The sequence below is a fragment of the Fulvia fulva genome, chromosome 6 (genome assembly GCF_020509005.1).
Source record: "Fulvia fulva chromosome 6, complete sequence".
NCBI lineage: Eukaryota > Fungi > Ascomycota > Dothideomycetes > Mycosphaerellales > Mycosphaerellaceae > Fulvia > Fulvia fulva.
The window spans coordinates 4,018,802-4,039,027 of NC_063017.1; the positions used below are offsets into that span (position 1 = coordinate 4,018,802).

The 20,226-nt window shown below is 54.6% G+C and overlaps 9 protein-coding genes across 9 annotated transcripts; 3 read left to right on the forward strand and 6 right to left on the reverse strand.

The window, feature by feature from the left end:
* Nucleotides 1–280: 280 nt before the first annotated feature.
* CLAFUR5_07445 (uncharacterized protein) lies at nt 281–689 on the reverse strand (the record flags this gene model as incomplete). The annotated part of the gene is made up of 3 exons (XM_047906593.1): nt 281–291; nt 332–503; nt 570–689. The coding sequence occupies 3 exons, from the start codon at nt 687–689 to the stop codon at nt 281–283; spliced, it is 303 nt and encodes a 100-aa protein (XP_047763010.1).
* Nucleotides 690–1,468: 779 nt separating this feature from the next.
* On the forward strand, nt 1,469–1,909 carry CLAFUR5_07446 (uncharacterized protein; the record flags this gene model as incomplete). The annotated part of the gene is made up of 3 exons (XM_047906594.1): nt 1,469–1,584; nt 1,631–1,850; nt 1,904–1,909. 3 exons carry the CDS (start codon nt 1,469–1,471, stop codon nt 1,907–1,909), a joined length of 342 nt encoding a protein of 113 aa, XP_047763009.1.
* Nucleotides 1,910–5,009: 3,100 nt separating this feature from the next.
* CLAFUR5_07447 (uncharacterized protein) lies at nt 5,010–6,487 on the forward strand (the record flags this gene model as incomplete). The annotated part of the gene is made up of 2 exons (XM_047906595.1): nt 5,010–5,157; nt 5,214–6,487. 2 exons carry the CDS (start codon nt 5,010–5,012, stop codon nt 6,485–6,487), a joined length of 1,422 nt encoding a protein of 473 aa, XP_047763008.1.
* Nucleotides 6,488–7,023: 536 nt separating this feature from the next.
* Nucleotides 7,024–7,835, reverse strand: CLAFUR5_07448 (Lactobacillus shifted protein; the record flags this gene model as incomplete). Its single annotated transcript, XM_047906596.1, has 3 exons — nt 7,024–7,197; nt 7,264–7,431; nt 7,509–7,835. 3 exons carry the CDS (start codon nt 7,833–7,835, stop codon nt 7,024–7,026), a joined length of 669 nt encoding a protein of 222 aa, XP_047763003.1.
* Nucleotides 7,836–8,288: 453 nt separating this feature from the next.
* Nucleotides 8,289–9,242, reverse strand: CLAFUR5_07449 (uncharacterized protein; the record flags this gene model as incomplete). Its single annotated transcript, XM_047906597.1, has 3 exons — nt 8,289–8,645; nt 8,696–8,868; nt 8,924–9,242. The coding sequence occupies 3 exons, from the start codon at nt 9,240–9,242 to the stop codon at nt 8,289–8,291; spliced, it is 849 nt and encodes a 282-aa protein (XP_047763002.1).
* Nucleotides 9,243–10,379: 1,137 nt separating this feature from the next.
* CLAFUR5_07450 (uncharacterized protein) lies at nt 10,380–11,084 on the reverse strand (the record flags this gene model as incomplete). Its single annotated transcript, XM_047906598.1, has 2 exons — nt 10,380–10,885; nt 10,946–11,084. 2 exons carry the CDS (start codon nt 11,082–11,084, stop codon nt 10,380–10,382), a joined length of 645 nt encoding a protein of 214 aa, XP_047763292.1.
* Nucleotides 11,085–12,443: 1,359 nt separating this feature from the next.
* On the reverse strand, nt 12,444–15,214 carry CLAFUR5_07451 (UBA domain-containing protein 7; the record flags this gene model as incomplete). Its single annotated transcript, XM_047906599.1, has 2 exons — nt 12,444–12,545; nt 12,608–15,214. 2 exons carry the CDS (start codon nt 15,212–15,214, stop codon nt 12,444–12,446), a joined length of 2,709 nt encoding a protein of 902 aa, XP_047763557.1.
* A 616-nt stretch (nt 15,215–15,830) lies between these two features.
* Nucleotides 15,831–18,294, reverse strand: CLAFUR5_07452 (uncharacterized protein; the record flags this gene model as incomplete). Its single annotated transcript, XM_047906600.1, has 2 exons — nt 15,831–16,756; nt 16,809–18,294. Coding segments are annotated over 2 exons (2,412 nt in total), but the record flags the coding sequence as incomplete, so codon positions are not given.
* A 201-nt stretch (nt 18,295–18,495) lies between these two features.
* CLAFUR5_07453 (D-3-phosphoglycerate dehydrogenase 2) lies at nt 18,496–19,929 on the forward strand (the record flags this gene model as incomplete). Its single annotated transcript, XM_047906601.1, has 1 exon — nt 18,496–19,929. One exon carries the CDS (start codon nt 18,496–18,498, stop codon nt 19,927–19,929), a length of 1,434 nt encoding a protein of 477 aa, XP_047763559.1.
* Nucleotides 19,930–20,226: the final 297 nt, after the last annotated feature.

Below are 20,226 nucleotides of genomic sequence, written 5' to 3' on the forward strand. Positions count from 1 at the left end.
TGCATGAAGCGCAAATGCATGAAGCGAAGAATTTTCACCCGGGGCGCTTCAGGCACCCCAGGACAAGACGCTTTCATTCAGTAGAGAGGCAGTCTCGCCGCATGGCATAGCCGCTATCGTATGAGTACATCAAGCATTGCGCGAAGCGCTCAAACCAACTCCTCCTCCGCCTCCTCCTCCTCCTCCTCCTCGGTCTTCTCCTCCACTTTCACATCGGCCTCCTTCTTGGCCTTGCGGCCACGCTTCTCGCGGACTGGCTTCTCCGCATCTGGAGGGGGCGTTAGTAAAGCTCTGATCGTATGCATAACGTGGGGATGGGTGAAGCGCTTACCCTCACCAGCAGCCTTCTTCGGGGCAGCCTTCTTCTTGGACGGGCCGGCCTTGCTAACACCACCGGCTGAGGCGGCGTTGTTGATCTTGGTGCGTGCGATGGTATTCCAGCGGGCGCGTGCTGTCTTGCCGTTCTTTAGGCCGAGTTGAGCGGCCACGGCATCGTAGTCGAACTGAGAGGGTTGTCAGGAGGCATGTTGCTTGGGGGATGGATGGAGGGGAAGCGATGGAAGACTTACCTTGAGAGTTCCACCCTCGGCATGCTGGAGAGCGGCGAGGACGAACTTGACCTCAGCGGCGGTGAAGTGAGAATTGCCAGCGTCGGCGGAGGTGTTGGAGGTGTCGTTCTCAGAAGACATGGTGGTTATTGTGGGTGGAGATAGAGGTATAGTGGTGTGGTATGCTTGCGCGTGATGGAGAGTGGAGTCTTGTCGGTCTCGGATGTTGATGTTATGGTTTGGATGAAGAAGAAGAAAGAAGAAGGAAACGGAGGCGAACTTAAGAAAACTGTGGCGAGTGAGCTGCGTGAGCAAGCCGCGTTTCGGATTGTTCCACACAGTTCGCGTGCACCAATCAGAGGACAGCTCGAGCTCAATGAATGCATGCAGTGCAGCTATTGTTCTGTTGAGCACAGGAGCATTGGTTGCCTTAGGTTTGTGGACAAAACGTGAGGGAGCATGGTCTGACTTCAGGAATACTACAAGTCATAGCTCGGAGGAGAGACATATGATACTATACATCAAGAACGCATTATCGAAGATTGTCTAGGAGCAGATATCCGGTAGAGGGTCGGGTTTCAGCGATACTGTACCGTCCCGTAATGCATGCACGATTTCTCGTCCGGCGCTGCGGAGCGGTGTCTGGGACTCCCGTTCTGCCGCCGGGAGCTCGAGAGCGCTCTTTGGGATCATAGAAATTGTATGTGTATCCTTACTGCGCGCGTACTTCACTTTCTTTGTGTTGACCGCCTCAGATGCGAAAATCGGCGGCTGCCAAGACTTCACGTGTTTGTTGTGATCGACCCCTTTTTGGAAGCTCGAATTCGCGCTTCCGCTCCCGAACAAAACCGAAACACACGAAATACCACACCACCAATAACCACTCTAGCTCTTCCAACCAAAATCCTTCGACTGATATCATGGCTCCAGTCACCAACGAGCTGTTCCTCCTCTCCTGCATCAACCACGCCACCAATGGCAAAATCGACTTCAAGGCCGTCGCTGTAGAGTGCGGCATGAACACCCAGGGTGCCGCGTAAGTTCTGTCCCTATTTTTATGACAATGTTTATTCCACTGACAGTCCCTCCAGCGCCATGCGCTTCCGCCGCTTCAAGGAGAAGCACGACACCTCCCTCCTCAACTCCGCCTCGTCTCTCACTGCCGCAAAGAATGGCGAGGGTGACGATGGAGACTCTGAGGTTCCAGCCAAGAAGACTTCTCCAAAGAAGAAGCCGACTCCCAAGAAGCGCAAGATCGACGAGGTGGCCGTCAAGGACGAGCCAGAGGACGATGAAGATCTGGTAAGAATCTCTACCGCGCGCCATCCCCCAAGCCCATTACTGACGCTCGATAGGTCTAAAGCATGAAAGCATGGCTTGGATGGTGTGAGATGATTGGAGGCATAAGGCGCGATTGATACTACAAGCTAGATAGTATCACCCGAATGGATCTGTGCCTGCCTCCTGAACGTGAAAGCGCCTTCCCCGATATGGTATCCCTGTCCGTGACCTTCCCCCACGTCCCAAACTCCCTATTGCGTCTTTTTCTATCTGTTTCTGCTGCTCTTATCATCGTCGTTGCCGTCTGGAAGTGCTGCTTGATGCCATGGTATGTGTCTGGGTAGGGGATCATCGTTGCGCTGCGACGCTCTGCGTCAGTACGTACTTATCCCTGTTCTCCTGTGTATGTTCTGACCTACCTCCTAGGCCATTTCGAGGCTTCTACGGTCCCGCATGAAGGCTCTTATCCTCCCATTGCTCTTTCATCGGCGTGGGTGGTAGCGGGTGCCGCGGACGATCGGCATCCAGCGAACATCGCTGCGGGAGAGTGCCTCGAGGCGGAGGCTGCGCGGCTGTGGGAGGGATGACGAGACTGTGAGGAGGGTGACGAAGGTATTGCGAAGTCCGTTGATGTCGAGGCAGTGGGAGAAGAGCTGCGGTGCGTGCAGCTGCACGGGGCGAACGACCGGCTTTGAGGAGGAGGATTGGCGGCGAGGCATCGTGTATGTCGTCTCAGTAGGTCGGCGAGGGTAATGAGGAGTTTGTGATTGGTATGAAGATGCTTGCGGTGTTGATATTATGTCGATCGCGAAGCGTGTTTGCTCTCCACGGAAGAGATGGGCTGGAGCAAGCAGACTGGAAACTGTACGGCCGGATTGCTTGCTACCACGATTCTTTCAGCCCTCTACGTGACGCAAATAGTTTCAGAGGCAGTGTCAAGAGGCCTGTCGTCGAGTGTTGACCGCTATTGACCGTCAATTCTGATGTGACAGCTTGCAGGTCCTAATATCGCTACCATATCGCCACCACGATCTCCTCGATTCTGCCAACATACAGATCCTACAGCATCCAAGCCCATCGCATACCTCCGAATGAGACTGAAGCACGTCCTTCGCTACCCCTTTGCCCTCCCTGAAGCCTCCCGAGCCTCCTGTAGTTCCGCGAGCCGCGAGGATATCAGCATTACCACGATCTTCCGCCCTCCTCGCGATAACACAGGACGAGCGCGTCCACAGATAACATCCTCATGAGTAGCTAGCCCTCTCCGCAGCGCCTCGGTGGTGCTCTCGAAGCCCTGTCAGCACGAGGCGGGAGAAACTCCACCGGGAGTGCTTAGAGTCGGCAGGACATCACGACACAACGAAGTACGCCACAGGGGCCTGCAGAACAAGAGGAGGATCAGGGAGAGTAGGAGAAGATCCTTGCATGGGTGGATGAGCAAAACAGCATCTGGTACAGTGGCGCTGACCGCATGAGCATAGACGCCTGGGGACAACATGTTGCAGCGACATGACGGGGCGCGATACCGGGGGCCGCAAAGTAGGAGGAGGATCGGAAATAGTACAAAAAGAGCCTCAGGGGTGATACGAAGGGCAGTAGCCAACATTACAGTGGCGCTGACTGCTTGAGGCTGCACGCTCAGGGGCAACATGATACAGCGACTCGGTGGGACACGATGACATAGCCTGCGACGCAAGATGAGGATAAGAAAGAGTAAGAAAAGAGCCTAGTAAGTTGGAAGAAGCGCAATAGCTTGTATATCAGTGGCACTGACTGCTTGAAGCTGGACGCCTGGGGACAACATGATACAGCTACACGGAGGGACGGGATACCACAACCTACGAAGCAAGAGGAGGACTAGGATTAGTATAAGAAGAGCCTCGTAGGTCACAATATGCGTGAGAGCTGGCACATCAGTGGCGCTGTCTACTTGAAGCTGGAATGTCAGAGGCAACACGCCATGGCCACATGAAGGGACACCATAACGCAAGCCGGGAGGCAAGAGGATTATTAGAAAGAGGATCTCAACCGCATATAGTGCGTGTAGTAGCATGGTAATGCTTTGTAGACGTGGCGCTGTCTGGTCAGGGGTACGCCTCCACGGGCAACACGATGTCACGACATTACAAAGGACGGCACGAGAGCTTAGGAAGCGGGAGAGTCATCAGAAAGAGCACGATATTGACCTCTGATACTTGGAAAGGCATCATATTCAGCGAGAGGGTGGCGCTGACTGCTAGGGGCTGGCATGGCTGCAAGGCTTGGTGGCAACCTGACACCGGCCAACACAGCTGCAATGCCGCGAGAGCGCACGGAGGAGCAAGACAAGGATACATAAAGAAAGAATACTGTTGCTGCAATCTTGCAGTCTGTGAAGAGGCGATGAGTGTAGAGATTCCACAGGCATAGTTAGCTGCTGCAAAGCGAAGCCGCTCCCCCTACTGCATCATGGTTGTTATGAAGACGGACAATCCGTGGGCCTGAACCTCGAAAGATACCCAGAAGATGGAGCGCAAAGTATGCGAGACGTAAGACGTCCAATGGATAAGCACACTAGGCCGCAGAACAAATGGTATGCCAGAGCTGAATGCTTGCAGGCTTGGCCATGTCATGGCAATGCAAGAGAAGCCATATTCCCTCGTAGATTTGTGATAGCGTAACGTAGCCTCCGATAGCCTCCTTTAACACCAGTATAGCCACCAGTATCGTGCTCACCGCCATTTGGACCTCGTCGTCGCCAGAGGGCCCACGGACCACCTTGCCGCCGCCGCTGCGCGCGAGCATTGGCCCCTCAGGCGACCATTGTGACCCCTCTACCCATGTCGCGAGGGTCTCGTAGGCCAATAAGGATGCGTAGAGCTCAACAATTGGTGCACGGTCCGCTCGCGCTTTGCTGCAGGTCCGCACGGCAGCATAAAAGCCTGTTCGTGTGAGCAACTTCTTCCAACACACCAACCACCTTTCTTGACCAACAACCATCTTCGCTCAAGCATTCCATCCACCACAGCATCGCAGACAACATCATAAGGTTCGTATGCAACACCACCAACTCCTATGCACGCCACCAAGCACGCATAGCGGCGGGTCTGCTGTCATAGCATTCTCCGCCATATGCGGTGCGGCATCCAAGTCCACCCACTGACATCCTACCTCAACCACCAGCAGATCTTGCATCTAACCATGAACTTCTTCTCAGCTTCGCCGTCTTTGGACGGAGACGACGGAGATTCCACCTACACGCCAGAGTCCGCCAGCACACCCAACGACACCCCTCGCGGGAAGTCGAAGCGTAAGAGTAACAAGGGACGCATCCTCCAGCGCTGGGATCGTGAGTACTCACAACACCCACCTGCATGTCTTTTCTCCGCGCTAACCTTCCAATAGCTTCCAAGGACCAGTACGTCTTGCTCTGTGTCGAGCAGTACGTTGCCTCGAAGAGCATCCCATTCTTCGATTGGAACGAGATCGCAAAGCTCATTGCACCGACCGTCACCGGAGAAGCCATCAAGCAGCATCTCGCCAAGCTGCGCAAGGCTCGTGAGGAGGCCGGCCAGCCGATTCCACCTTCCATTGGCAAAGATCACGGCTCTGGTCTTCGCAAAAACAATCTCATCGCCTCAACACAGACCCCACGTCTTTCTCAAGCTTCCGCCGAGGAGTTCGATCCATTCGCCAACGACCAGATCCAAGGCACTAAGCGTGACAGTCTTGATATCCAGAAGAACGAGGCCACAGACCCAAAGCTCGCAAGCCTGATTTTCCAGAAGAAAAAGCCCGTCAAGACCCGCACTCCAGTCTCCAAGAAGCGCAAGACCGCCACCGACGACTCTACTCCCACGTACAACCCGCGTAACAAGAAGAACAAGACCATAGGGAGCAACTTCGCGAACGGCCACGAGACTGATCACGTTCTTGCTCTATACAACGACAAGATGGGCTATGCCATCAAGCGGGACGCTCTCCTATCTCCAGAAGCTCGCGATGCCATCGACAGGCGTCGTCGCATGCTGAAGATACGCGACGCTGTTGCGATGGGAGAAGATGTCAACGTGAACATCAACAACGCTTCCGCCAATCTCGCCGCCCAGCTCTACTACGGCAAGGCTGGTGATGGCGCCAATGAGAACTTCAACGGTATCTCCGCCGCCAACACAGTTGGCCAGACCAACAAGCCACGGCTCCAGACCATGCCGCAGTACAACGATGCTGACACCGGTGATGACGCCAACCTCTGCGCTAACGACTTCAATACCAACAAGTTCGGCCAGATCAACGACCTGAAGCTCCAGAACAAGCCGCAGGCCCACTTCGCCGAAGCTGCTACCGGCGATCTCAGCAACGTCATCCCGTTCAACGGCCCTCCAAGCCCTGCTGGCATGATCCACGACTGCGCCGACGACTTCTCCTTCTGCAGTATCCATGCCAATGCACATGGCTTCCAGTTCAACCCTGGCAACCCGGCCTCTTACGGCCAGCCAGCGCCAGCAATGAAGTCACCGAAGGCTCCAAGCGCCTACGTCGATGACATCAGCAACTTGCCTGAGGACCGCAATGGCAGTGCCGATCTCGAGGGGATCGACAGCGACCTCTTCACCCAGGAGTTCGGCATGCCTGGAGAGCAGGTGGGCTCCTTCGGTGGCTTCGACTTCGATTATTGAGAAACATAGCTTGGCGATTACTTTGTGGGTGAGCTGAGCTCACCCAGGCTTGATGCGATGTCATACAACTAGTAGCATAGCCGAAGAATGAAAATGTGGAGAGAAATGTTCCCTGTGCGTGCCAGTAATACCATCTGTGATATTATGTCGTTGCGGCTGGTTAGCCTACCATCCGATTTGTCGATATGGGTCCTGTGTTAGTATCAGCCCTATGCATGACGCGATATACCTGTGGATACCGCGCCGTCGCTTCGAGTCATCTCCAGATATCTGCGCAGCTGATTCGGGTTCGTCCTCACTCACAGTTATCCTGTGCACCGTATTAGCATCCCTATACACGACGCGATGCACCCACAGCATAGCGCGATTGCTTCCCCCCATCTCCAGTAGTCTTCGCAGTCGATTCGCATCTGTCGTACCTCAAACGCATCCTGTGCTCCGTATTAGCAGGTTGTGCACGAGGCGCTTTACAGTGATACTTCATTCAAAATGGCCATTTGTACACTAATGGGCTGTCTAAAATACAGCCTATCCATCTACCTCTGCTCGAGAACCTTTCCAGTGACACTCTGAAGCTTCGAGTCCGAGCCAGTCTTTCCTCCCAGTTCAGCCATTTGAGATGCGGGGATCTCCGCTGCGTTGCTTTGTGGCTCCAGCGGGTATGATGTGTGGGGCAGGCTTTGAAGGTGCTTGCGGTGGTGCTCGTGGGCCTGGAGTGAAGGTTAGGAAGGGTATGGATGGGTGGGGAGAGTGGGTTGGGATGGGATGGGTCTTACGAATGGCAGACCACAATATGTGCAGAAGCAAATCTGCGGCTTGTCTACGTTGATGAAGATTCTGGGGTGGCCGAGAGGACCGCCTCCTCCGTCGCAGGACACAACGCGTTGCTTGGTCCAGTTTACGGGTTGTTGGTGGATCAGCTCGATGGCTGCCAGTGGGCGTGGCTATCATTTTGTCAGCCACTAGCTTCCCACCTCATATGCTCTTCCCACATTGGGCGGGTTCTGTATCATGTCCATACCTGATCTTCCATGATCGTCTGCTCAAATCTCGGTCCAACCATGGCCTTTGCCCTCTCCCGCTGGCTCCTGCTCCATGTCGTCGCCCTGTTCGGTGCCTGCTGTACACGCTTGTCTTCACCCTCTGCCGCAGTCTCCATCAATGCCGCATCTCTGCTTCCCATCGACACAGTCGGGAGGTTCTTGGTGCCGGATATGGGAGGGTTGCGCTCTTTCGCGTTGGGGTCGTTTGCGGGGATTGGGTTGTCTGGCGGTGTGCTGTATTGGCGGACAGCGACTGTCCGGCGACTGAGCGCGGGCACAAGCCTGCGAGCGCTTCTTTGCAGCATTGTGGCGATATCGTGGAATGCTCAATGGCAGGACGGAGTGGGAGCTTCGATGAGGTCGGCGATGCGGACGGAGCCAAGCAAATGGTCAGCGCTTCGGATGTTGCCGATTGGACGTGGCGGAAACATCAACACGGTTACACGACGACGCGACATTCTCCCGCTCTCTCGACAACATCACCAGCAAGTTGCACATGCTACGCCTCCCATGAGACAATATTGAGACTGCGGTACATGTGATCGAGGGAAGGCGCTGCGGGACCACGATACAGTCTGCTCGAAAATGCATGCAATGTCTACTGGATTACCTTACATGTACTCCACGAACGTTATCTCGGCACCTCATCATTCATCCATCCGCGATGGGAAAGTCATCCGTCTAGCCTCACGCCACTCCAGGTTGGCCAGAGATTTGGGCCGCCACTCAATGGCTCTCCATCGCAGGAGCCGGTCCCTCTACAGCGCGAAAGCAGCCATCAAGAAACCACCGGCAGCGCCATAGAATGGTAGTGCATTCTTGGCTGCAGCACCATCGTACACATTCAGACCACCCGCATTGTCAGGTGCGACTGTCTGTCGGGCACCATCTGGACCAACGCCAACGAGCGCAGTCTGCTGATACACCTGGCCATTCTGAGTGGTCTGGTAGTACTCGGTACTCCACGAGGTCGAGCTACCATAGTAGGCACCTGTAGCACCTGGCTGATTGTTACATTCAGTGGAAGTGGCGAGGTAAGTGTTGCCGAAGTTGTTGTTGTTGTTGTTGTTGTTGTTGTTGTTGTTGTTGTTGTTGTTGTTGTTGTTGTTGTTGTTCTGGGAAGATGTCAGCAGGTATGTGTGGATCAATTCCTGACGCTACTCACGTTTCCATTGTTGTTGTAGGTCGAGGTATAGACCCAGGTTCGGCAGTTCGTGCTGTAGAAGCTATTCGTGACAAACGGCGTGGTTGCTGGAGTTGGGAGGATGACTCCGTTCGTGGTGGTGCCGACATTGTTCTGCTGCTGGAAGCCACAGAACTGCATCCATCTTTGGACTTCTGGAGGTGTGTCAGTCATCTCAACTTAGATCGATCGAAGCTGACTGATGCTCACCATTGCCTCGCATGTTCCCACCATTCTGGCTGTTCACCGGGTACTGGCGTACGCAGCCGTCGCAATTGGCAAAATCCGAGTTTGCATTCGACCCTTGGCACATGCACTGTCGGAATTGCGAGTTGTTACTCCAATTATTCCAGTTCCAGTTGCCGTTGTCGTCATTGTTGTTGTCATTCTGGTCATCGCACTGGTTGAACAAATTCCTTGCCGCATCGCAAGTTGACTGGCATGCCTGTGGGAAGTCGCTGTCTTGAAGGTCCCGCACAGCAACTGCTGTAGCCACCAGGGCTGTCAGTACAAGCTGTTTGGAGTGCATCGGAGCGACGGTGACTGGAAGGGGCTGATCAGGCTAGCTGCACTACTGGTGCAGACGAAGCCTTGGGGACAGGAGTCTGCTGTTCGGACGTCAAGACCTTATACCTGCTCCCTGGCCTTACCCACAACGCGGCTTGTCGGGCGACAGATGAATATTTAGGTTCCCCTTTGAACTCCGGACTTTTCAGCGTCGTCGTTAACTCGTAGGAGCCACATTTCACGCGTCATCAAGCATATCCGGGCAACACCAGCTTCACATAACCTGCCTGAGTGATCTCCAAGACCAGGGAAGCGACTCGTTTCAGATGCTGCGAGCGGTCGACCGCTATTTGCTCATCACGCAGCATCCTCTGGAATCGCACACTTCGCTCAGATACAGCCCGTTGCTCACAAAATCGGCTGCAGCTTATCTATTCTCTAACTATAACGAAGAAGGGCTGCCGCATCACGATACAGACCAAAGTGCTATGTTGTCAAAACAGGTCGGGCGGCTCGAAGCACAGGTCATGCAACATCGAGCGCAAACTCGTTGAGCAGTTGCAGACACGCACGTACTGACTTTCATACCGGACTGTGGTCGGCTCCGACGGCATGCAGATGCTGTCTGTATTCTTGGCAGCCTGCCGCGAGAGCTCTGCGCACATCTTTGGCATGGCATCCCTGCTCGGATCTCATGAAACTTTGTCCTTTGCCAAGACTACAGCTCACATCTGCAGCAATGGAACACCACTTCAATGCCGCTCGGACAGTGATCAAGCGGCTCCAAATCAACAGAAACACATCGCGAGTGGATCAACGTTTGTCCCCTGAGTACTGCACCGCTCAGGTTTCGGACTTGCCCAGCTGTCGCGCGTAGAGGTTCAGATTCGGGCCCAAGAACACCACCTGCTATACCAACGCAAGGTTGAGCAGAGAAGACACTTCTCATTCTGTCGCTAATTCCATGGTCGAAATATCGCAGCAAATTCTTCGTTATGCAAGCAGCACCGGCAACAAACCTCCAACCTGGAACAAACATCGGCCGTTACAGCATCGCTCTGGGTTTCCAGACACAGACATCATCAGTCCTCCGCCGTATCACCCGTCATCATCATACCGAACTCAGCTTTCATGAGTGTACCACGGCGGCTCTATCCCATCACAGCGCCAACAGCACCGCCACCGAGACTCCTGCCAGGCCACCCAACATGGGGAAGGTGTTGGCACCAGCAGCATTGCGATAGCCATCCGGACCATCTCCATCTCCATCTCCATCTGGACCATCATCATTATTGTCGTTGCCATCGCCGTTGCGAATCGCCGTCGACTTGAGCGACACTGGCATATGGAGTATTGTCGAGATTGTCCGATTGCTGGCCTGTTTCGCCGTTGGTGTTGTACGATGGCACAGCAGTGTTTCCGTCTTCGAGATGGCCTGGCAGGTTGTTGCCATCCCCGTTTTGATCTTCGCCATCTTCTCGTCATCCTCGAGATGCTCTGGCAAAGTGTCTCCGTCACCATTTCGATCGACGTCGTTTTCGCGGTGTTCATCATCGTCACGGTGTTCATCATCTTCGAGATGTGCTGGTAAAGTGTTGCCGTCTCCATTGCGATCGATATCGTCCCGGTGCTCATCATCATCAAGATGCTTCGGGCCAGGACCACCTTTCTCGTATCAGCAGCGACTACCAGGACTGAGATGCGGAAGGAGGATATCATACTGACCATCTGCCAGGTGTGGTGGCGGTGGATTACCACCACCTTCAAGGCCTTCCACGTCCCTTACATTATGCATTGGAAAGCGCATCGCCTGCGCAAAGGTTGAAGCGGCCACGAGGGCTGTCAGAGAGTTTTGGATCTTCATGTTGTGTTTTGAGTTTCTGTTCCGAATCGGATTCTTGCGGCTGTCTACTGATGATCGGCAGGTATAGTCTGACGCTCTTATACCGCCATCAGCATCTCGTCTAGCCAGCAAGCAGAGATCTAAGCCATCGCTATACGACTCTTGTTCGTCGCGTCAAGACGCAGTCTAACACGAGAATAGCGACTTTTCCAACACTCTGGCGTTCGCAAAGATGGTATACGCCGTCTTTAAAGGTCTGTATGGATCTTTGATGTTGGCTCTGCCACACCTTTAAGCCAGATGTCGCAAATCTTCCCATCACAACCACATCTTAAAAAACCTACAACAAGCCATCCCCAGCTCTTCGCCCAAACAGGCCAGAACACTGCCACAAAGAGCTTCTATCATGACCACATCGCCAAGCGACATCGAGGCGCAAACGTTTCAGCGGCATGAACAGCACCAAGTCTTTGGCATAGTAAGCTTGCTATCACGGGACAAGCCGCTAGCACTGCCAGTGTCGTCTCGTCAGACCTTGCTAATTGCTTGATGTGTAAGGCCGTCAATGGATAGCACTTACACATGCCAAGTGTGGAGGTGTTGCAGACGTGCAGCAAGACACACGCACGCGTTGATGATCGAGAGCGCTTGGCTGCTTGACAAGCATGGCTGATCTTGCGGATGATCAACATATCCTGGCACGGATTGTCACGTGAAGCATCTCAAGCTTCTGGTCGGGGCTTTCACATGTCCTTGTACAGCTGAGCGGTTGCTTGGCGTGTGAAGGCGAGGCGCAGTCTCACTTGCTGGTGGCATCAATGATGGCGACCCTGAGAGACATTCTGCTCAGGCAGCGGTCACCCACTACGTCCCACGAGCCAAGTCAAATGCAGGTAAAGTCAAACCAGCCAGATGCGGATCACTGGCCCCTAGCTCCGCCACATACCAGCGACGAAGTCAGTCGTAAACCGTCAGCGCCATCTTGTAAAGTGAATGCTCCCCGTCTGCCGCGATGAAGAAAGTGCGCAATGCCTTCGTCCACATTCGCAGCACCAGTTTGGGGCGATAGCCCCTGGCACCAACCGAGCGAAAGGTCCGAACAAAGAGTAGATGAAGTCGGGCATGGTATCCGGGAATTTGTGAGTGCATCACTTCATACGTCAGCTGTGAACAGCCCTGTTCGCAGCAAATCACATCACTGTATGTAGTCCAATAACCTCATCAAGGAAGAGTCCCGATGACGCTGGCGACCTTGTCACTCACATGTGCAACCTTCAGTAAGAAATTTCCCTCGCTGCGAGGCGCGTCAACAGAGACAGCAACAACAAATGTGCTAGAAATGGTCAGGTGTTGATCCTTCTATACCTGGTCTACTCCTCGTCATAGATTGTTATCCTTCTTAAACTTATCCCACGCTTCATTCAGCGTGCTGAAGACAGACGCACTGACCATGCGCTGCTCAGTCGTAGCATCTTGTGGTATCTGCAATGGCAACCATCAGTAACGTATCCCACAAACATGATAATTTTCTGAACTGGACTCACCTTATCTGGATGCACCTTCGCAATCGCCTTCATATAAACAATCTTCACCTTATTCGGCATGACCAGATCACTCATCCCGACCTTCTTCCACCCGGCAGCCTCCCAGAGAACACTATCCAGACTCTGCAGTAACGCTCGGAGATTATCCGCTTTGCCCCCCTTCCAAGCTGTAAGTTTCGCGTCGACCTGATCGCTCAAGGCGAACTTCTCATCATCAGCCTTGTCGGCCGCTGCATTCGCTGCACGCAGCTTCTTCACAGCTTCAGCTGACTGCGCGCCTGAAAGTGCAGGTCGATTGAGACTGTTACCCATACTCTTAGCTGGAGCCGGTCGGCCTGGTCCCGGTGCTGTGCTGTGGACAGGCGCTGGTTTAGTGGCTGGTTTCGGTGCTGCGGCCTTTTCGCAGCGATCCCTGCCCTTCAAGCTCACAGCTCCGCCAACGCCAGCTGCGACTGCAGTCTTCCAAGCGGCGGCAGCGTCGCTCCATTTCTCGAGATGCTCTAATGCTTCTGCCTTTCGCATGATCGCTTTGCCGTAAAACTCACGCATGTCTTTGACGCCCTCGCCGCTGCCGAGATCGATGGTCTCGCCGATACCTTGACTCTGGCCGATGACGCCGAGTGCTTGGTCTGCGTCTGAGACGGCAGTCTTTGCGTCACCAGTCTTGATGCCCGTCAAGGCGCGGTTGGTGTACAGAATGATCGCGACCGGGTGGGTAGCAGGTAGTGGTGTCAATGCAGCTGTGTATGCTTCGTGAGCTGTGGCATAATCACCGCGCTTGAACGCCTCGCCACCAGCCTTCCGCTTGGCTCCAGATGACGAAAGCGCCGCTGGCGAAACGCTAGGTATAGTACGGGGCGGTGCCTTTGGTCTTGGTGGCGTTGGCGCTCGTGCTGGGCGCGGTATGCTTGCCGCAGGCGCAGGTCTCGATGTTTGTACAGGCTGCGAAGGAGGAGCTGAAGAAAACAGATCTACCTCTGGTTCAGGTTGAGGTTCGGGCTTCGGCGCCGCTTTCTTCCTCCTCGCTGGACTAACGTATGCCTGAGCAGTCTGATCTTCCACGTCCTGCCTGCTGAGCTTCGTAGTTGGTCTCTTATCGAGTGGTGGCTGTGCTTGCTGCATAAACCTGGGTTGCGCAGCAGGTCTGTGAGGTAGAGGCTCAGCTGGCGCACGCTCTCGAGTAGGCTGCTGTGTAACACGGCCAGGGTCTGATCTTGTCGGCTTTTGTGGCCGATCGCGTGGAGCATCCAGCATTGCAGCCTCATCGGTAACGTCAACTTCGGGCTTTGCTACAGGACGTGGCCGTTCCTCGAGTCTCCTCTGGCTGCTCGATCTGCTATTATCGGCACTAGAGTCATGCATCCACTTAGGCTGGCTTGATTCCGGTCCCTGCTGGAACTCTGCCATGGTCTTGGCCATCTGCTTCTGACTTGCTTTCCACAGCGACGTTGCGCCTTTAAAAAGCTTGTTGCCATACTCTTGCGCCACCTGCGCTGCGTCCTTGTCACCATTCGCCGGCGACCTGCTGTCATGACGCCGCCCTGCTGAGCTGGATCGAGCTTCATCTCGCATCCATGCTGGCATTGCATCTTGTTCCCCTCGTGGTCGACGCTGCGGGCTTCGGCTTCCTGTCACTGGGCTTCGTCGCCTTTCCGCACTTTCACCCTTTGCTTTCTGTCGTGACTCTTCGTGAGCTTGCTGCAACAGCCAGCCTACCGCGGCTTGCACCTCGCCGCCAGACTCTGCCAAAGCAATTTTCGCCTTGTCTGCTGGGAAGCCCATTTCTACCAGCTCTGCCAGGGCGCGATCTTTCGGCATATCGCCTTCTTCCAGCTCTCCACCTCCAGGAATGAAGTCGTTCTCAGGTTCAGGTATAGGTCTTGGCACAGGCTGCTTGGGTGGTGGCTTTTCCGCGACCGGTCGTGCAAGATCACCGAGTATATCATGGTCGTCATTCGGTTGTGCTTTTGCCACAGGCGCCGCGTGACCATTCGCCTGCTTCGGTAACGAGCCCAACCCAAATGGATCATCGTCCTCGTCAAATCCTCCATTCCCAGCAGTCACAGGCGTAGGAGCTTGTGCCGCAGCTGGCGTACTCCTCCCACTCGCAGCTCCCGAAGCAGGCGGAGGAAAGTGACTCGCTTTATCGACGGGCGCACGCCTGTTGAAGGCAGCCAATATATCATCCTCATCCTGCTCCGCAGGCTTCGACAGAGCAGGCGAGGGTCCTCTCACTTCTGGCGTCCCTCTTCCACTACCCAACGTATCCCACAACGCTCCCTGCTGCTCTTGCTGGCGCCTTTTCTCCTCAATCAATTGCCTCTGCCGCTCCTGGATCGAGATATTGGTGTTGGCCGACTTTTGCGACTTCAAGGATAACAAGTTGCCGAACTGGTCGCCGGTTGCTGCAGGCTTGGCGGCGCCATTGAGAGTGCTTGACGGGCGGGAGATGTTGTGTGGTGATGCTGTGCCTGATTGGGGGATCGCGGGGCTCGCTCGTAAGCTTGCATACTGAGATGCGAAGTTGGTCGGGTTCAAGGGAGCTGTGGTCGTTGTCGTTGAAGGCTTAGCTGGCTTCTGCCAGTCCTCGCCAAGCAGGTCATCCATCGTGGTTGCAGTCGGAATGCATCAGATTGTGAGAGTCGAGGTTATCGGAAGTTGTACATGGCAAACATGGAAGGTAGTGTGACGGTAGTGGAGAATGACACTGTGCATGTGCTAGTGCTACTGTTGACGTCGGCAGACCCCACCCCATACTGAGCTAAGCTCAAGATGAGCACACTGGAGGGTCTGAAGCGCGGGATGGACGACATGTACAGTAGCTTGCTGGACTTCAGATGAGCCTGTTAACAACACGTTCACACTCCCACCTTGTGATCAATACACCACCATCCTTCATGCTCCGTCTTCCCTGCAACTTTCCAAAATGTTGCGCATTAATGACATCTGCATGCCTAGTCCAACGAGTTCCACCGGTCCGCCTCTTTGATTTCCTTTGCTGACACGTCTGTAAACGACGTGGTATGAGAGAAAGTTGCAATTGAGCGGGTGCATGCGTTGTGTGCGTTGTAAGGCGTGACCAGACGCCATCGAATTTGTCCCGGCTTCGAACATCGTCTCCATGGTGATGTCAATCCAGACAGCACAACAATATATCCCAATGGTGCAATGATCCCCTCGAGGTCAACCATATATGCTCCCAGCCAGCGAAAGCTCGATCAATCTATGCATCCGCGGGCGGTGGGTCCAGCCTCGTGATTCCAGCAGGAAACTCAACAGAGTCCAGTGTCGCAGCATGATACGCATAACCCACAGCATTCGACCACGTCCTCGCGCGCATCACTCCGCCATACCTATTATCATCACCCCGCAGAAAGTTCTCCAGCACCCCTGCGGCATCATGAAGCATTCGGCTCCCTCCCTGAACACCTTGCGGCAGCGCTTGCGCGATCCGATCTGAGCCGCGTACGACTTTGAAGAGGTAGCCGATAATGTATGGGAGCTGTGACTCATCTTCGATGTACGACTCGGTGAAGTACTTGACCAGGTCCGCGTGAAGGTGTGTCTGGAGTGTGCGTAGAAGCTTCAAGCCGCGCTGGTGAAAGCCGAAGTAGTCGAAGAGGAAGTGGAATTCTTCTGCTGCGACGCCTTCGCGGACGATTTGGAGGAGCTGCAATGGTGTGTATTGGCGCTGCACTATCATCTCGCGTGTGAAAGCTTGAAGGTCGACTGCAGGGACACTTGTGCGCTCCGCTTTGCTTGCGACGGAGAGCATTGCAACCATGTTCGGCGTGGTCAGTGCGACGGGCTCGCCGTAGAGGTAGTGCGCTCGCCAGATGTCTTTGACGGGAGATGTGGACTTCAAGCCACGTGGGCCTTTCTTTGATTCCACGATCAGAGCTGGACCGCCTGGACGGCGGTTGCGTGCGAAGTTGCTCGCACTGGCGCCGAGAGCGAGCAGGAAGCGCTTCTGGTATTCGGCAGCGTCGGTCGGTGGAGCACCAACAAATATGCGTTGAGCGCCGTGGACAGATATCAGATAGTCCATGTCTTTCCACTCTGCATCGAGCCCAGCGCTGTGCTTCGCTGCGTTGTACAAGTGTGCTGGGTAGATGACTGAACCCCAGGCAGTGCACAAGTTGATACCACCTGCAAGTCGTCAGTTGAATGGTCCATTGTAAACGGGCTGCGTTGAACATACCATCTTGTAGCATCATGTTGAGTCGGAATACAATCAAGCCGGCCAGAATGGGATTCATGGTGAGCAGCCAGTAAGGCTTTGACCGCACACCTTGATCACGGAATGATCTCGAGAGAGCTTGACCAAGGTCCTGCATGACATCTTTCTGTGTGCAGTCTTTCGCGTAGCGCTGCACTTCCTTGAAGACTTGGTCATTCTGTGCCGGCCAATTGGAGATGTGCCTACTGCGGGAGAAGCGAAAGTAGTCATCAATGGTCTGGGCGACACGGTTACCAGTGGCTTTCAGCTCTTCGAATGCTCTGCTGGCATCTTCTCGCAGCACATGGTGTATGTCGAGGAAGACTTGAGTGGCGAAGATGCCGTACATGGGCATCGCCTCCAGGTCGTTGGCATCCATCATGATTCGAAGGCAAGTTGTGAGACCGTCTTCAGCTGGTATCTCTACCTGGCCGCGGGACAATTTGGTGAACTCTGGCAGAAGTTCCATGAGCACGATGAGATCATCTTTGTGTTGCTGCTCCTCCGATTGCTTGAACCAGTCTTTGCCTCGAGGATCGTAAACGCCGAAATGTCCGTACTTCATGGCAGGTACTGAATTCGGTGCGAGTACATCTGCATATTCGGCGAGCAGGGTACACGCTCTCGCGCAGACAAAGTCGCCGAACTTGTCGCCGTTACCACCCAGGCTTTCCATTTCCACGTAGTTGCTGAGATAGAGGACCAGGCTAGGATAGTTGGCTTCCATTGGCAGTGCCTCGAAGAGATCATCAGAGCTGCGTTTCAAGATGCCATAAGCAGTGTCAGTCGTGACTGCCGCACTCATCAAGTTCAGCTTGCCATTACGACAATCCTTCCAGACAGTCATGACGTGGTCCCGAATATCGTTGACGTCTTTGAAGAATGTAAGGATGGCAAAGACATGATGCATGTCATTCTCTTCGAGCTCGTCCTCGGTACCCTCCGATTGCTTTGGCTGAGACTTTGACGCAGGAGCGCTATCGTCGGTGGCAGCATCATCTACTGTCAGAGCTGCACACATGTTCTGAAGGTTGCTTGAGACTGGTGCGGCCGCCTCGTCAGGCTGCAGTATCGCAAGGATCTCCTCCACAGCCGAGATGAAGTATTTGTGGCCAGCGTCTGCAGCTTTCGTGGCCTCATCCTTCTTAGCCTTGGTGAGCTCCGCAAAGTATTGATTGGCTCCTTTGCGCAGACTGATGATGGTTCTTGTGACGGTGACAATGCTCTGCGGGATTCTGATCTTTGGCTCAGAAGAAGCAGCAATCTTGCGAGCAAGAGACGTCAATTCCTGGACCGTGACTCGATACTTGGCCGAGCTGCCCTTCTTCAGTCTCTCTTTGCTGTCAGCGCTGGACAGGAAGCTGAGATCGGCACCGCAGCGTCGTGCATTGTCGATCAGCCATGTGGTGAGTTTCTTGGTGCCCTGCTTGTAAGGCTTGTACGTGCTTGTGTTTGCAGTGCCCTCCCAGGATGCAAGTTAAGCTCACGTGGCTCAGCAGCGTCTCCGCACTGTGCCGCAAGGAGTCTGGCGTCAGGCACGTGCGGGACAATCTTCGGAAGCGTGACTCTGCCGCAGCTTGCGCATTCTGGCCTACATAAGCCTGTGTATGAGCTGCACCAAGGCGTAGACTCTTCACCTTTCACACCTCACCCCTCGACCACCACCACAATGCCGACCGCCGCCCAAGACATTCCCGTCCGCAACGGCAGCTCCAGAGACGCGCTCGCCAGATCCGTGTCCAACTCCTTCAACGCCGCCGAAGCCTCTCTGTCGCGCAGCCCAGAGCTCAGCTTCCACAGCCCCAACCAGAGCTACTCCGGCCCACCGAAAGTGTCAGCAAAGCAGCTGCGACCCTTCCAGACACAGGATGTCAAGGTCCTGCTGCTGGAGAATGTCAACCTGACCGGCCAGTCGATCCTCACAAAGCAAGGCTACCAGGTCGAGGCACTCAAGAGCTCACTGCCAGAGGACCAGCTCATTGAGAAGATCCAACATGTTCACGTCCTTGGTATCCGATCGAAGACACAGCTCACTGCCAATGTGCTCAAGCATGCTAAGAACTTGATTGTGGTTGGCTGCTTCTGCATTGGCACGAATCAGCTCGATCTCAAATTCGCCGCAGAGAATGGTGTTGCCGTCTTCAACTCGCCCTTCAGCAACTCGCGTTCGGTGGCAGAGCAGATGATTGGCTGCATCATATCGCTCGCACGACAGATCGGTGATCGCAACGTGGAAATGCACAAGCGCGTCTGGAACAAGGTCTCTGCTGGCTGCTGGGAAGTAAGAGGAAAGACTTTGGGTATCGTTGGATATGGACACGTCGGTGCACAACTTTCAGTGCTGGCAGAGTCGATGGGCATGAAGGTCATCTACTACGACGTCGTCAACCTCATGAACCTGGGCAGCGCAACGCAGGTACACTCCCTCGATGAACTCCTCCAAGGCGCAGACTTCGTGACACTGCATGTCCCCGAAATCGAAGACACGAAGAACATGATCAGCGGCCCACAACTCGAGAAGATGCGAAACGGCGCATACCTTCTCAACGCCTCGCGAGGAAGCGTGGTCGACATCCCAGCCCTCGTCAAGGCGCTCCAAGACGGCAAGCTCGCCGGCGCAGCAATCGACGTCTTCCCCAACGAGCCAGGCAGCAACGGCGAACACTTCAACACCCAACTCAACGACTGGTCCGACGAGCTCCTCAAGCAAAAGAACGTCATCCTCACCCCCCACATCGGCGGCTCAACAGAAGAAGCACAAGCCGCGATCGGCGTAGAAGTCGCAGACGCTCTCGTCAACTACGTCAACTTCGGCACCACAATCGGTGCCGTCAATATGCCTGAGGTGACCCTCCGCTCCCTCACCCTGGACGAGCCCAACCACGCCCGTGTCGTCTACATCCACAAGAACGTCCCCGGTGTGCTACGCAAAGTCAACGAGATCCTCGGCGACCACAATGTCGACAAGCAGATGACGGATAGCAGGGGAGATGTGGCTTACTTGATGGCTGATATTAGTAATGTCAACGTCTCGGAGATCAAGAACTTGTACCAGAGCTTGGAGGATCTTGGTAGCAGAATCAGGACGCGAGTCTTGTATTAGATGCGTGCAGATACGTCACGGGCGGAACGGCTATAAAAAAACATGGGAGCAAAATGGGCGTCACAAGATCGCAGCGCATGGGGTTTGGCGTTCAACAACGATAGAGTAGCATGATACCACATGGCATTCAACATTGGCGCTTGATCGCCTAAGTTTCAACCATCACCATCGAACCACTGACTTCCAGACCTTCACATCCTCGCACATCGCACCGCAATATTAGACCTCCACTAAACTTCCGCACAACCCTCCACACTCCTCCCTCAACCCTCTCCTGGGCACATGGCTCTTCGCCGC